Here is a 16112-nt window from a genome sequence, read left to right as displayed (position 1 = left end):
CATGCAAATTTATTGTGAAAGTTGTAGTTGCCCTAGAAGCTACAGTTATTGGTAATTATTGTAGACATACGTCAAGAATTTAACATGCATTCTTGCTGTCTTCATATTTACATGTATAAAGTACAATGACTTTTAAAATTGCAGGTAGCTTTGGCAGGGAGATTATGCACGTAGCTTTTGTTTGAGAGAAGTGTTTGATCGCTTACTTTGCCCTTAATTTTAGCAGCGTGTCAGCATTTCCTGGACTCCTTAACATCATGATCCCTGTGAAATGAATGCCATTCCAGATACACCTACAGCTTAATGCTTTAGAACAATACTTCTGCTTATGAATCACGGTTGCTATAGTTTAACAGTAAGAAACAAGAAAACCCTGTGAAACTTCTTATGACCTTCAAGTATGAATTTCAGAGGGAAAAAAGCTTCTGAAATATAGAAGTACTTGCATTATCCAGTCTGATTTCCTTCCTTAAAGGTCTGTCCAACTAGTCCCTGTATTCCTGGACAAACAGTAAAAATAAGATGGCTTTGGTCTTCTGTGTTAAAAAAACTTTATATTAGGTTGTGCTGCTCTAAAGAACTTCTCTGAAGAGGAAAGTGATGGTATTTACATGACACAACTTGAATGTCTTAATGCAGTGATGTGAAAAGCATGTTAATAGCTAGGCTACAGTCTTCTACAGTTTTTCTGGAACCCTGAAAGAAAATAACTTAGAATCCTGGAATAGATTGGGTTGGAAGGGACCTTCAAAGCTCATCTAGTCCAACGCCCAACTTGGTACAGTCTGTTAAAAGTAATATGTCTTCCACCGTAATTATAAATGCTCTTAAGCATATCTCATGCTTCATAAAACCTTGTTAATTACAAGTGTCCACTTTGATATATCTGTAAATGGAGCAATAAGCAAAAATGTGTAGATCAGACTCAATGCATTTGCATGCATGTGGTGGTTGTTGCCTTAAAGAGAATGTAGAATTTGCTTTAGGGGAAAAAATGTTGCAAAAGCCATTGTTTAATTACTACCAGTAAAACTTACATATGCCTTTGAAAGAAGTCTTGCAAAAGTAAGATTTTTGTGTTGATGGACGAAACTATGTGTTTGGTTTTTTTATACTCCCAAGCATTTTTAATGAAGGTGACAATTTCAGATCTTGCTGACCATGGTATTGAAGCCAGCCTGTGTCTTCTAATAAAACAAAATCCATCTTGCAACAAAATGCTAGTTTGTGGAATTTCCACATAAAATGTGAGCTGTTTTGAGGCGATTGACTGCACATTTCACCTTGATTAACTTGCAGGAATGCACAGAAGGCAGCAGGCAGGATAATAGACAGTATTTTGCAATACATGCTGTTTTGTTAATCTCAATGTAAAGGATTATTTTATTCATTTGCGTTCTGATTATGGAATCCATAATCATGCTGACGTTGCTATCAAGCTTATGCAACTATCTATGGAAGCACGTAACATGAAGTTCTCAGTAAATCCTTGAATATCAGTATTATCTTTTACAGCTAACACAATTTCTCTTTTATGTGCCATGACTATAAAGCTGTTACAGTACTTCAAGCTACTTTTTATGAATACTGAAACACTTTTTCTTCACCTGTTTTGACTGTGCGAGTAAGGAAATGTAGCAGGGGAAGGACAGGTGGAAACAAACCTTCAGCAGCTTGCAAACTGGGTGTACTTCTGTCTTCATCTCCTCTTTTCTTATATTATTTTGCTGTTCAGAGAAGTTTCCAGGATAAAATTAGAGTGACATCTGCTGTTGGTCTCTCCTTTCACTGGCAATTACGTCTGTGGTGCATTTATCAACGGGGTTTTGGGGGAATCCCAGTTGGAAGTGTGCTGATGTAGCTTCCTGATAGCTACCTTGCTGTACTCAAACTGGCTGTCTGAAAATATTGTATTTCAGTGTCTGCAATGGGATACCCTCATCCCCTACACAATGAGGAAGGAGGGGGGTGTGATGAGAGTACAACCGTGGTATCTTTGTTGGTTGTTTTGAGATGTGCAAATAGTGTGGCCTTCAAAAAGGCGGGTCCTGGCTGCTTGCAGGAGTTCAGTTTTCATCTGGCTCAATTCCCTGATCTGTCTCACTGTAAAAACAATTTTCTCAACACTAAGGAGAGACTGGGGAGCAAGCAGCTGGCGACACAGGAGTCATTCAGACCTTTTTGGGTTTTTTTGGTGGCTGAGTATGTGGTTGTAGCATAGTTGTGTTAAAACTTCAGCTGAGCTCAGATCTATGTTGGAATACATGGATCTACACTCTTCAACTGCATAGTAAGGATTAGGTAAGGTAAACCCAAAACATGGCATTTTGAGTTGTATCTCTTCTGAAATCAATGCTGTGTTTTGGGCTACTATTTAAAAGGCAACAATACGCTTTTGTTCTTAAAATATTTTTTATGATCCCAGATGTCTACTACTTCATACCTTCTGTCAGGTCCTCCATATGCTGGTCCTTGAGTCTGAAGTGGGTACGGTACAGTAGTACAGATTAAAGTCAGATGTTCTTTCATCTTTGCAACTTAACCTCCTGGTTACAGTGAAATAGTCTCACAGAAATAGGAAGGAAATTGCCTAGAAGAATTCTGGACAATTTTATATCTGAAAAGAGAGCTTTCTTACAAAAATATGAAATGATGCACCTGTGTTAAGTTACTTGTTTGTCATAATATGGGGCGAAGATCGCTTGCTCTTGCATAGCGTTTATTGTTTAATTTATTTTTTTTAATGAGAATTTTTCTGTTTATGAACTTCAAAGTTCAATCCTCAGTCATCCACAACCGTGATAACTAAGTAAATACTATTATTTCCTTTAAAGAGATCTCTGTGTCACACAGTACCAGAACATGATACAGAAAGAACACAACAGTGACATTCTGGCAGAATCAGTTAAGTTGGTTAAACAGTTTGTTGGAACGATATAACGTAGCGTTTTTAAAAAGTGTCTGTCTTGCTGTGCTGTCCTTTCAGGAGTGAAACATGATGTGCCTGTCTTTGTTCACATGTGCATTTAACACGCTGCATAAACTAAAGGCTGTTTCAGAATAAACTACATAGAACTTTAACAGTTGCTTATTTTATTTCTTAAAATGTGTTGAAAGGAAGGTGGTAAGACTGATTCATCTGACTTTTTGTTTAATGAAATGAGACAGATTTTGTGATAAAGCTTATGCTTCTGGCTGTGAATTTAAGATGGCACTGCATGGGTTGCATTGGTTTTTTTTAAGTGGGGAAAACAATCAGAAGTCTTTGAAATCAATAACACCACCAAACTCAACCTTCATCCTGGACACTTTGTTTATTCTCTTTAAACTAACTATACTGTTGTGTTGGGTAAGAATATGAATCATAGAATCATTTCAGTTGGAAGAGATGCTCAGGATGATCGAGTCCAATGGTAACCTAATTCTGACACTAAACCATATCCCTAAGAGCCTCATCTAAATGCCTTTTAAACTCCTCCAGGGATGGTGACTCCACCACTGCCCTGGGCAGCCTGTTCCGTATGTGAGTATCCAGGATGACAGGTGTGAAACTACAGGGTGTTTCAAAAACATGGACCAAATTTCAAATATTAGTGATTCCAGATTGGGTCCATCTTTTTGAGACACTTCATGGAGTGATGAAAGCTCAGGTGCTTCTCCATTCCCTGCAGAAAGAGATGCTGTTAGTTCACCTGTGCTTATCTCTCTTTTTCTCTCTAGAATATGGTATCAAGTTTTCGTGTTTCTGAACTACAAGTGTTGTTGGGGTTTGCTGGCCGTAATAAAAGCGGGCGGAAACATGACCTCCTGATGAGGGCACTGCACTTACTGAAGAGCGGCTGCAGCCCAGCAGTTCAGATAAAAATCCGAGAACTCTATAGGCGTCGGTACCCAAGGACGATTGAAGGACTCTCGGACTTGTCGGCTATAAAATCCCCGGTTTTCAATTTGGACAGTAGCTCCTCTCCTGTTGAGCCTGACCTGGCTGTTGCTGGCATTCACCCACTCCCTTCCACTTCGGTCACCCCTCAATCTCCTTCCTCGCCTGTCAGTTCTGTGCTCCTCCAAGACACTAAGCCCCACTTTGAGATGCAGCAGCCATCTCCTCCGATTCCACCCGTTCATCCCGATGTTCAGCTGAAGAGCCTCCCTTTTTACGATGTGCTTGACGTGCTCATAAAACCTACAAGTCTAGGTAAGTGTTTAATAGCCTTGTGGGTTGTGTAATTCATGAAATAGGTGTTGCTTGTGATTTCTAGACTTAATTAAATTTTTGCAGCTGAGGAAAAGTGGAAGCTCCCTTCCCTTCTCATTGCTACCTTTGCCCTCTCTGCTGCTTGTCCCCAGAAGTGCCAAGCCACATTTCAGAAAATACTGTTCTCTGCTGCAAATATTAAGTGATTAAAGATCTTTGTCTTTTGAATATTGAATAATAGAGTCGTTCAGTTTGAAGGTAAATACAATGATTGATTGGCCTGACCACCTCAGGGCTGACCAAAATTTAAAGAATAATAGTTAAGTGCATTATCCAAATGCATCTTAAGCACTGACAAGGCTCAGGACATCGACCACCTCCCTAGGAAAACTGTTCCAGTGTTTGGCCATCCTCTTGGTAAAGAAATGTCTTCTAATATAGAGTTTGAACCTCCCTTGAAGTTATTTTTGGCTGAAAGATTTGGACCTGAAGTCTCAAATGAGGGGGGACACAGGTAAAGGATTTCAGGGTGAACAATGAACAAGGTGCAACAATGTGAAGAGAACAAGTTCACTGGCTTGTTAGTTTACACTTCTCTCACTGCAACAGTTCTGCAGGTTCTGTTGTCTGGCACTGAAGTAGATACTTTGTGAAACCAAGTTCGGTGTTGGTCTTAGTTTAGCGAAGATTTCTCAGCCTACTGATTATTGCCATACTGTTTTTTAAAATATAGAGTGGGTCTTTGTTTTCCAAATAATCTGAAATCCCAGTTTAGTGTACTCAAATTCCTCACTCTTAACACATTTAATTATTTGGAAATACGTTGTTTTCTGTCTTGAAATTAAACCTGTCTTACTCTGCATGATAGGAAATGTTTCTGAACTATTTAGTAATACTGTTTAGAAGTACCACAGCATTTTGCAAGCTCTTTGCATCCTCTTAAACATTTTAGTTTCTTAACTGATAATAGTGTTTTAGGCTGTGAATTGTACCTCAGTAAGGTGTATACTGATGGTTGGTCATCCTTGACTGCCTAAAGCAGCAAACTTTACTAACAAGCATTATTTACAGTGCCTGTTGTCCCTTCTGTTTGTGTTGTGACACCGTTTGTTCCTGGTCAATGATATGTAGAGGTGGTGCTCATATGTTTGCAATTTCCCTAGCAGCTGTTTTCCTCAGTTTTGGAAATGATCCTTTTCTTTTTCCTGAAAGGAAAATGCTTCCTTAGGGGTGTCACCATGTTATAGTTAGAGCTGTGTTTAAATTCCTCTCTCCATTGAAGTCTGTAGGCTAGTATAAAATATATATAAAATGCTGTCCATGCTCTGTGTGTGCACACGTATATGCACAATGTAGTTGTTTTGAACTGTTTGAGGAACTTGGCGAGTCTGTCTGCTCCACCTGGATTCTGTTTCGTGTTTGTGACTCCTTTTGTGTCTTCTGGGCATAGAGATCGTAATCTCTGAATGTCACAATGTGCAGGACAGTCTAGGTCTTCCAAATTTGCCTGGCTTAGATTATATTTAGTTTTAGTGCCGTGTTTGCATTTGTCCTTGCTGGTTACTTTAAACTATTGGACAAGGCCAATCTACCTTTATTTCAGGTCAAGATTTCTAACTTCTCAAGTTAGAAGAAAGTTGAAAAGTAACATGTACATACTATGAACCCTTAATACTAAACGATTACTTCTTCCTATCACTGACAAACAAATAGGATTCTGATATGAAAGTTGTATTCTTTTGAATTCTTTTTTTTTTTTCCAAATGCTGGCACAGGTTAATTCACAGATGTGAAGTCTAGATGGCTTCTCTGGCATTAGGGCTTGTGGTTCTTCCTTTCCTCCCCAAATGCTTAGTTACCTTTACCTGTTTCTGAGTTGAGTAATTTTCCAGCTTTCCATAAATAAGTTCTGGTGCACGTTCTCTTCTTGTTGTACCTTAAAATAGTTCTAAACGTCTTCACTGTGGTACCCTTTTCCCCAGATATCGAGTGTTGTATTTTGTTGTGTGTGTTTTTGATTATAACATGGCTTGCCAAGCTTCTTTAGTACTGAAGTGTAATGTGATACTAAGCCATTTGAATATAGTTGCATGAATTATTTGTTCCACTGCTTTCCTGTTGACAGTTACATGCAGTTCAAGCACAATTTGAGTAAATTCAGTGACTTATACCTTGTTCCAGACAAAATTCAATTGCAGATCTTGTTTTGATTGATGACTTTAATCACCATGGTTAATCCTCTTTCATGTCTCTTCTTTTTTTAGTACAGAGCAGTATTCAGAGGTTCCAAGAGAAGTTTTTTATCTTTGCTTTAACACCTCAGCAGGTCAGAGAAATCTGTATTTCCAGGTAAGGAGAGTGTGGCATAATGTAGGTAAACTTTTGCAAAATTGCAGGATAAAGTGTGGACTTTTTGGTTCACTTTATGCTTTCCATAAACTAACAGATGTGGGGTGATAATCCTCACCAAAATTATGCTGAATTTCTCTTTTTCTTCAGGAACGACTGTGCACAGAAATTACGTGCAGTTAGGGTAAATCCTGCACCACTAAAGAGTTAACAATTGCTTAGTTCCAAATAATTGTGGCTGTTCAGAGAGGTAGTAAGCTTTTTCTTTCCCCTGTGTGTTTCCTGGCTGCAGGAATGGAAGGCTGCTTTTATTTTTTTTTTTGTCTCAGTGTTCATGTTGTTGCAAGACCTATAGCGTAAGCCAAGAGAATTCGTCGGGATTTTCCTCTCTGGCAACATCATACCTTGTTGATACTATAAACTCTTGAGTATGATGATCTTAGTCCTGCTTAAGTAGCTAAACAGAAGTGTTGCTCATAAGACTTGTTCATAGCTCAATAAAAGAAAAACAAGAGCAAAGTTTAGTGATGTTGGGGCATATACGCGAGTTCTTTCTGATTATGACTGGAATATGAAATCTGCTAAGTGAGTTTTTATCTTTTTTTCTTTTTTTTTTTCCCCTTTGTCACAGGGACTTCTTGCCCGGAGGCAGGAGAGATTACACAGTCCAGGTTCAGCTAAGGTACTTTTTTCACGGTGTTCTCTTATAACTTCTTAATTGGCTAATGTAACAAAACCTAGATGTTTGTGGAAACGTATGAATGCAATGACACTTCAAAAATTATGCTTTCTCTTTTTGGGAATATAGGTTGTGCCTAGCGGAGACAAGCTGCCCTCAAGAAGACAATTACCCTAATAGTTTGTGTATTAAAGTAAATGGGAAGCTGTTTCCATTGCCGGTAAGCTTGTTTAAACATATTTGTGGTTTCCTCCTGACTTGTGCTGTGTTTTTTTTTTTTTTGTAATGTTAACTTTCTAGAATAATCAAGTTGCTTATTATTACTCAAGTTTCTCCAGTTATTAATCTTAAGCGTATGGTTTGTACATTTGCTGTGTGATATAACTATTACTGCTATTAATTATGTTACAGCAACTGCATGGATTAAATGTGTTTTAACCAGCTGTAGGAAACCTCATCTGTTGTAGTTAACAAAATATGTCAAAACCAAACCAGTGTCTGCATGAGGAATCCTCCTCATGGGTTTTCAAACTGCATTTATTTGACTGGATTGGTAGTAGCCCTCGTTGTTTGGGCTATTTATATTTGTGTGTTGGCTTGAGTTCCTTCCTGTTAGGAGGGGATGGCGTCACCTTCTTGTGTGCAAGTTTGTAGAGGAACAGGCATTCTGGGGTTCCCAGCATTTGCTGATACAGGAACAGAATACTGTTGGGAGCTGTACAGCTACTGGTGTCTGGTGTAAAAATCAGTATGTAGGCAGGGTCACCTCTAGGTTTGAATATGTACAGAATACAAAACCACTCATCCTTGAAAAACCTCTGACATGGGCATCTTTGTACAACAGAACAGAGAGAAACGCTTATGCAACCCGTTCTGAAATGTATAGAAGATGAAAAATGTAGTAGTACAGAGGGTTTTTTCAGCAGTGGATTTAGAAAAACACTGTGTGGGGAGATGAGGTGTGAAATCTCTCTTTAAGAATGTTTGTCACATTCTTGGAGTGTCAGATGTGTTGTCCTGTACCCCTCCTCTTGCCATATGTGACAATCACTGCTTTTTGTTTACCTCTGCTCAGCTCAAATGAGACTCTCTAGCTTCTCTTCCCCCTACTTCTTTAACCATTGCATCACTGTTCTCTCTGTCTTCAGTGTGTAAGAGGATTTTTTTCATGTGTTTTCTGGTCAGTGGTTTCTGCAAATGCCAGTTATATTCTCCGTGATAAACCTGCAGGATTCTCTCCTTTCTTCTGCAGTTTTTCCTTTAAGCAACCCACCAAAAAGAACTGGGTCTGGTGCTACCTGTGGACATCAATGTCTGCTGGTTCACAGTCTTGCTACCCTGTTTCCCCGAAAATGAGACAGGGTCTTATAGCATCTTTTGGAGCAAAAATTGTTACTTTTTACATGTATAGCTTCCTGGACACTATTTAAGTTGACTTTTTTAATGAACTGTGGCTAGGGCTCATTTTCAGAGTAGGGCTTATATTTATAGCATCCTCAAAATCTTGAAAAGTCATGCTAGGGCTTATTTTTGGGAAAACGGGGTAATATAATTTATGCCCTGCTACGCTGTGGTATGCTCTCCATTTTGTGTGTAATGTGTCACAGCTGTAGCAAAAGTGTTTTGTAGTCTTGGATTCTTGCTTTGTTTTAGGTCTAAACCCTGTAGGTTCTTCCTGCACATCATGACTCTTTAATCTGTTCAACAGAAACTTTAGGTGAGAAAATGAATAAATGATTATTGCCTTGGCAACTTCTGTTCCTCTCCTACTTCAGTATGAGCTGAATGACAAATATAGTTCAGTCTGAGGTCTCCTGCAAATATTTTTGTTGTTGATTTGGTCACTGTCCGTATCCCTCTCGTGGTTCCTTTCTCTTGCAGGAAACATAAGATAACTTATTTTCCTCAAAGACCACTGTTGCCCAGCTTGATAGTGTTAGGTAATTAATCCGTGATGCCAGCCTTTATTGCCAATTTGTATAACTCTTGAGTGAGTACTGTCTTGTATTTCATTGGTATAGCAGTTCATGCCTCTGCAGAGGTCTGTAAATTATTCTTGGTCATCTCCTTGACTGCAATCCTTACCAAAAACTTAAGGGAAGTGCCGCCAGCGTGCCAGTACTGCTTCAGGTTGTGGCAACTCATGCTAACGTGGTGTTTTGTTTTATTTCTGCAACTGCGTCCTCCTCTTCTAGTGTGGCTTCTGACTTAAAAAGGAATAAATGTAGATACCCGCATGTTGGTGTCTGGTCTAGTAACAAGGATTTTATATGTAATGCACTACAGCAGGTGTTTCTTCTCTTGACTTCTCTTGTAGGAAAGACAAAATGAAAAAGTCCAAAAAGGTAATTTGTTTTTCTTCCTGGGGGATCTCTGCAGACCACTGTGGGTCTGTGTCCGAGGGCAAAACCAAATATGTCAGAGCAGGCTGGAAATAGCCACGTAAAAGAGCAATCGCTCTTTCTGTTGGTAGTTTTCTTCTTGCTCGAGCAGATTCCACCTGTTTTTTACTGACATGCTTCTTGCAAGAAGCATGGAAGACTTGGAGACCCAAATAACCACTAGAATTGGCAGCCTAACTAAACAGTGCTGTTGTGATAGGCAAGCACAATGCTCTTTACTTAACTCCTGGAAGGCTAGGAAAGGAAGATTCTAAAGTGTTCTAGGAGTACAAGATTGAATCTGATAGCAAGATTATTGCTCCATGGAAGAAAACATCAAAAACTTGACTGAAATGAAGCATGTGCACTGCAGTCTGTAAAAACAGAAGTAAAAGTTAGGAAATGTAAGAGAACTAGAATCCTTGCTCTCTTGAAAGCAAGGTGGCTTCATTTTAGGTTGGAGACCAGCAGGGTTATTGTGGCTGGTATGGTAGGTGTGGAAATACTCCTCAATATTGCAGGGAATGTGAGTTTGTTGACATAAGCTCATTGTAAATTCACCATAGTGGAGAAAAGCCTAATGCAGCAGAGTAATTGGGAAATATGCTCTAAAAATGGCTGCAGCTATTATGTCTGATTAAACAAATGGCAGAATGTTAATTCTGTTAAAATTCTGTGCCTGCTGCCTTGTATGGTCTGTGGCAGAGCACATGTGGTAAGGTGCCTGGTGTCACTCATCATCTGGGGTTAGAACCATTTTAGAAACAATTCTTCAGCAATTGCTTGATGCTCTGGCCCAGCAGACCTGCTGGTAGAAACTCTGAGTCCCTTTTCTGTCACTGCGAGTCTGAAATTAACGAAGGGCGTTGGCAAGGCACAGCCAGGGCTTGGTTGTCAGGTGAAATGTGTGGACGGGGCACAGAGCTGCTTTGGAAACCTAGGGAGTGACGTGACAACTATCGAGTCCTCCTTGGCTTAAAGGCCGTTATTATCCTCTGGTATACTTGATTGGTGAGTGGAAGAGGCTCTTTATTGATGTTTTTTATTTTCAGACTCAGCATCTTTCAAAGTAACTTTTTTTTTTTTCCAAGCACTAGGCTGTGAATGTGTGTGTAAAACAATATGTGTGTGTGGGTTTTCAGCATATCCTTTCTGGGAGAGCTTCTTGTATGGAACAACACTGTCTTGAACTAAATTAGATCTGCCACTTGGTTCTGTGCAAGACATAGGGCTGTGATCTCTTAGTGTCATCCTTCTGGTGCAGGGTGAGTTTTTGAGGTGAGTGGACTGCAGGTTGTTTGTGTGAGCTGAAAAATGAGGCTTTTCAGAGTTTCTGTTAGACTGGCTTGCTTTCCTTGTGGCAGATGCAGGGCAAGAGGAATAAGCTGCAATTAGTTCATGTGCTCCCTCTCATAGTGCACATACTTTCTGCTCACGATGTGTTGGAGAGTATGTGCTTGCCTAGAAGGAAAAAGGGGATGGGATGCCTCCTGATTCAGTTTACAAACATCATAGAGAAAATGAAACTACAGAGAAGCAGTCCAGGTTATGAAGGTCTTCATCAAAGCTGAGAAGCAATATCTAGTTTATTTTGTTTCTGCAGACAACAGCAAAGCCTGTTAGCTCTTAAACACAGCTGATACTTCATGTACAGCTGCTCTTCAGGGGCTCTAGCAAAGCACAGAGGAGAACCTGATGCTGATGGGGCTGGTGTAGTTGGTGTGAGGCAAAGCAGACACCAAGGAGATGTGGAGCTCTTGTTCAAAGACTTTAATGTTTCTTAAATAGCATCAACAAAGTATTTTCTGGGTGTGAAATACAGAATTAACTTTTCATTACTTACTGTGTTCTTGCAGTGTTCCACTCTTTCAGTGGGATCAGGGAGGAAAAGTATTAATGTTGGCTTTTTATTCTTCCAGTGAACTTATCTGGACCGAAACTGTTGTCTCCTTTACATTTTCAGAACTTGGGTAAAACCATTTTAAAACAAAAAATGCTTTAAATTTGTGGTTGACCTGTGGTATTAAACTGTCAAAGACTGATATTTCTCAGAGTAAGTGTTGAATTTAGTCTCTAGCCTAGAGAGCCTCTGGGTTTACCTGCGTCCTACAGGTCTGTTTAAAACTAACAAGTCTGTTCAGCAGATTTCAGAATACAGCAGAGAGAGTTGTTAACACTTTCCTTGTTCTTTCTTCCCATAGGGATACGCTCCACCGCCAAAAAATGGAATTGAACAGAAGCGACCTGGGCGCCCCTTGAATATAACGTCTCTAGTTAGGTTGTCGTCAGCAGTGCCAAACCAGATTTCCATTTCCTGGGCTTCTGAAATTGGAAAGGTAAAGTGTAATTTCTGTAGGATGCAGAAAGTCATTCAAATAACATAATCTAGCATTCCTTCTCCCCTGCTGCCTGATGCTGCTGGTGAGGCATGTTCCAGCAAGTGTTCAGTATGAGGTGGTTGAGCTTATTATCAGTGCCAGAAAACAAAGTTTGCTCTGGAGTTGAGATAGTTTACAGTAATATATAGAAGATTTGTACACAGATGGCAAAGACTTCCTTGGAGAATTCACATTAGAAAGCCTGCTGTTAGGGGTTGGCTCAAGTATGCCAGAAATAACAAAAATCTTTGTGGTGTAAATAGTACAAAGCAGCCCAAATGTGACAAAACAACAAAAGGAAAACCTCAGTTCTTGCTTGAAGCCTGATGCTGTGGTAATATGAAATTATGGCACCATATCTTTGAAGGTGCATTTCTCAGTATCTATTGTAACTGTCCTTTGGAAAAGGCTCTTTAAGTTGACCAGATGTGCCAAGGCCATGGGGGTGTAGACAGGCATTTGTTTTGAGATTTTTGTCTTTTCTAACTAATAACAAACCATTTTACAGAAGGAATTTTTATTTCAGAGGAAGAACTGGTTAATGGATATTTCCATCTTTATTCCTTTGATATTCCTTTTTTACATGAAAATGGCCTCCCTGAATTGTTTTAAAACTTCACTTGTAAATAAATCAAAATGGAGGTGGAATTTCCAGCTTGGAAAGCTCTTAGATGGCAAGTTGCTGGGAAGGCTTTACTGGGGAGGTGTCACGCTGCTGGTGTCAGCTCTTCCTGGGCTTGGTCAAACTGAGCCACTCTTGGCTGGACCAGACTTGTGTGGTGCATTTGTTTGTATTGTAGGATATCTGAGCAGTGTGGTTTTTTTCTTACAAATGAAAGAGTATTCCTGGAAACTTGGGTGACTTGAGGGAGAACTGACTTGATGTGGGGAAGGATGGAGAGCTTCCACTTCGTGGAAAGCTGCATGCTAGGCTTCACGTGGCAGGAGATAAAGGGGGTGGTGACTGAAATGTGGTACCTGTTGCTTTCTGGTGCCAAGTTTAGTCACAGTTTAAATGGAATTAGCCTTTAAAATGTGTGGCTGTTTAGAAATCCCCCTATGGATTTACTGAAGAACTTCTGAATTCTTCCTAGGTCTAAAAAGCTATTGCAGCAGCCTTTTCAGCTGTTGGGAAGTCAAGAACTAGTTGTTTTTCTATCACTAGTTGTGCAAATCTTTCTGAATTCAATTATCAAAGTAGCTTACCTCGTATATTTTTCTTCAAAATCAAAATCTCTGGATCAGAGACACCGCATGTTTCCAAGTGAGACTCCAGTATAAGCTTTTATATGCTAAAATTTTTAGAAAAGGTATTGGGGAAAAAGCTCCTCTTCAGAAAATAAAGGGTAGTGCTGACAGGAGTTTTTTCTAAAGCAGAGGTGGAGGGCAAGATCTAAGCAGTTGCTTCCCGACCATAAAGCACAAGAATCTTGAAATAGCTGCAGGGCTGTGTGTGGTCTCAGCCTCTCCTGCTTGACCTTGGCTTTTTTCCCCCCCACCTTGTATCTGCCAAACATAGTCTCATGGAAGCTGATAAATTGGAGGTTGTCCCACTTTTCCACAAGAGGTAAAGTTCTCTGATCTCCTGTTGGTCTTAAAGGAGGAGCAGGGCAGTAGATGTTCAAAATTCTTGTGTAATACCCAGACAGTATAGAAACCATATGAAGGTGACAGGCAGGGAGTGGGAATAAAGAGACTACAGGTTGTATTTGTTGTACAGATGAAATCATTATTATTCTGCAGTAGTGGCATGGTGAGATGGATTGAGAACTGGCTGGATGGCAGAGCTCAGAGGGTTGTGGTCAGTGGTGCAGAGTCTGTTTGGAGGCCTGTAGTTAGTGGGGTTCCCCAGGGGTCAATATTTGGTCCAGTCCTGTTCAACCTGTTCATCAATGACCTGGATGAAGAGACCGAGTGCACCCTCAGCAGTTTTGCTGATGATACCAAACTGGGAGGACGGGCTGGCACACCAGAGGCTGTGCCGCCATCCAGCAAGACCTGCACAAGCTGGAGGGCTGGGCAGAGAAGAACCTGATGAAGTTCAACAAGGGCAAGTGTAGGGTGCTGCAGCTGGGGAGGAACAACCCCAGGCACCAGTACAGGTTGGGGTTGACCTGCTGGAAAGCAGCTCTGCAGAGAAGGACCTGGGAGTTCTGGTGGACAGCAAGGTGACCATGAGCCACCAATGTGCCCTTGTGGACAAGGAGGTCAATTTTACCTGGGTGCATTAGGAGAAGTGTGACCAGCAGGTGGAGGGAGGTTTCTCCCCCTCTGCTCTGCCTTGGTGAGGCCACATCTTCAGTTCTGTGTCCAGTTCTGGGCTCCCCAGTTTAAGAAGGACAAGGAATTACTGGAAAGAGTCCAGTGTGGAGATACAAAGATGCTGAGGAGTCTGGAGCATCTTTCTGATGAGAAGAGACTGAGAGAGCTGGGGCTGTTCAGCTGGAGAAGAGAAGCTGAGGGGGATCTTATCAATGCTGATAAATATCTGCAGGGTGGGTGTCAGGAGCATGGACCAGACTCTGTTCATTGGTGCCCAACGACAGGATGAGGGGCAACGGGCACAGATTGGAACACAGGAGGTTCCATCTGAATATGAGGAGAAACTTCTTTCCTTTGAGGTGCCAGAGCCTGGCCCAGGCTGCCCAGAGAGGTTGTGGAGTCTCCTTCTCTGAGACATTCAAACCCACCTGGACAGGATCCTGTGTGATCTGCTCTGGTGACCCTGCTTGAGCAGGTGGGTTGGACTGGATGATCTCCAGAGGCCCCTTCCAAGCCCAACCAGCCTGGGATTCTGTGACTTCCAGAATTTTTTCTTCATTAGTGACCTTGAAAAGAGGGTGAAGGCTGAGGAAAAGCAGCTAACAAGTGGTGTGAATTAGGGAAGAATAGTAAATGCTGGGAAATGTGGGCCCCTTTGGAGGAGTAGATATGGTGTAACAAGGCTTGGCTTAAAGGCTAACAGATTGACCCTGAAAAAACAGGGAAGGATTTAGGAGACAAATGTGATAAGTTCTTAAAGACTTCATGTATGAGGAGGTGTGTCATCACTCTAAATCATCTTTCCAAGAAAAGAACCCAGACTGTTTCTTGGTTGTGGAGTTTTTCTTCGTAGTTAAATCACAATTGCAGTAGAACAACTGTACTTAAGAATTCTGGCAGAATATTGAGATATTTCACAGTGATGAAGTCATCTGCCAATTATTTTCATAACTCTTAAGTAAAAAAATCAACATTTTTGTTTTTACTGTATGCTATAAAGTGTAAATAGTCATATGTTATCATAGTTGAAGTACAGTACGAAACTAATATTTAATCTTTAATCCTTTTTTTTTGTAGAATTACTCTATGTCTGTGTATCTTGTTCGTCAGCTCACTTCAGCTATGCTTTTGCAGAGGTTAAAAATGAAAGGTATCAGAAACCCCGACCATTCCAGAGCACTAAGTAAGTCAAGTTAATTTGCATCTCTGTACTTGTTCAGGGTGGTTGGTGGCTCTTTAAAACTAGAACTGGTAATATTTAGGGAATTTGCAGCATTTTGAAGAGAAAGGCCATGAGTATCCAAGGTTCTCTTTGCTGTTGCTGAGCCATCATGCCTCACTCTCTGATGATTGTTTTATTTATCTCTTCACATGTTGGGTTGAGTTTGCTCCACTAACCGCTGTGGCTGTTGGTGCATCTGCTGCATATCAAACAACCTTGTGATGAACAGTGCTTGCCAGTCACTTATAGAAAAACAAAACTATTGTTTTATATTGCTATGAACTAGTTTACTAGATGCTTAATTGGCTTTTTTTTAGGTGACTGGAAACAGTCAAGTCAAGATTAGCATTTTAAATAATAGTGTCTAACTTCTTAATTTATTTTAATAGTTAAAGAAAAACTAACTGCAGATCCTGATAGTGAGATTGCCACAACCAGTCTGCGGGTTTCTCTGATGTGTCCTGTAAGTATGGCAGGAAATAATAATGTACAGATTTGTGTATTCATCTGTGATGCAGTTGGGCTGCTTTTCAAAGGTGCTGCTTTATGAGCTTCACTGGTTTCTGGTTTATACCAATTCATTAATATAAAATAATTGGGCAGGGTGACAAAATAATTAAAGGGCATGGTGATAAATAAAACTCAA

The 16112-nt window shown here is 40.4% G+C and overlaps 1 protein-coding gene across 7 annotated transcripts in view; it reads left to right on the top strand.

Annotated features, from left to right (window-relative positions):
• The window catches only part of PIAS2 (protein inhibitor of activated STAT 2), a 30622-nt gene that overhangs the window by 4627 nt on the left and 9883 nt on the right, over positions 1 to 16112 (top strand). For 5 of the 7 annotated variants that reach the window (XR_011736364.1, XR_011736363.1, XM_071801845.1 and 2 more), the window contains exons 2-9: positions 2835 to 2904; positions 3721 to 4195; positions 6460 to 6544; positions 7176 to 7226; positions 7353 to 7443; positions 11806 to 11940; positions 15322 to 15427; positions 15856 to 15929. Coding sequence is in view for 5 of the 7 variants with exons in the window: in XM_071801845.1 (XP_071657946.1) it covers positions 2863 to 2904; positions 3721 to 4195; positions 6460 to 6544; positions 7176 to 7226; positions 7353 to 7443; positions 11806 to 11940; positions 15322 to 15427; positions 15856 to 15929 (1059 nt within the window). In the remaining 2 variants the exon portion in view is untranslated. The remainder of the gene's footprint in view (positions 1 to 2834; positions 2905 to 3720; positions 4196 to 6459; positions 6545 to 7175; positions 7227 to 7352; positions 7444 to 11805; positions 11941 to 15321; positions 15428 to 15855; positions 15930 to 16112) is intronic. The other 2 variants (XM_065860228.2, XM_065860227.2) reach the window with 1 other exon arrangement.

The sequence above is a fragment of the Patagioenas fasciata genome, chromosome Z (assembly GCF_037038585.1).
Source record: "Patagioenas fasciata isolate bPatFas1 chromosome Z, bPatFas1.hap1, whole genome shotgun sequence".
Classification (NCBI taxonomy): Eukaryota; Metazoa; Chordata; class Aves; order Columbiformes; family Columbidae; genus Patagioenas; species Patagioenas fasciata.
Note: the sequence above shows the minus strand (reverse complement) of the source record. Positions and strands in the feature narration are given on the sequence as shown.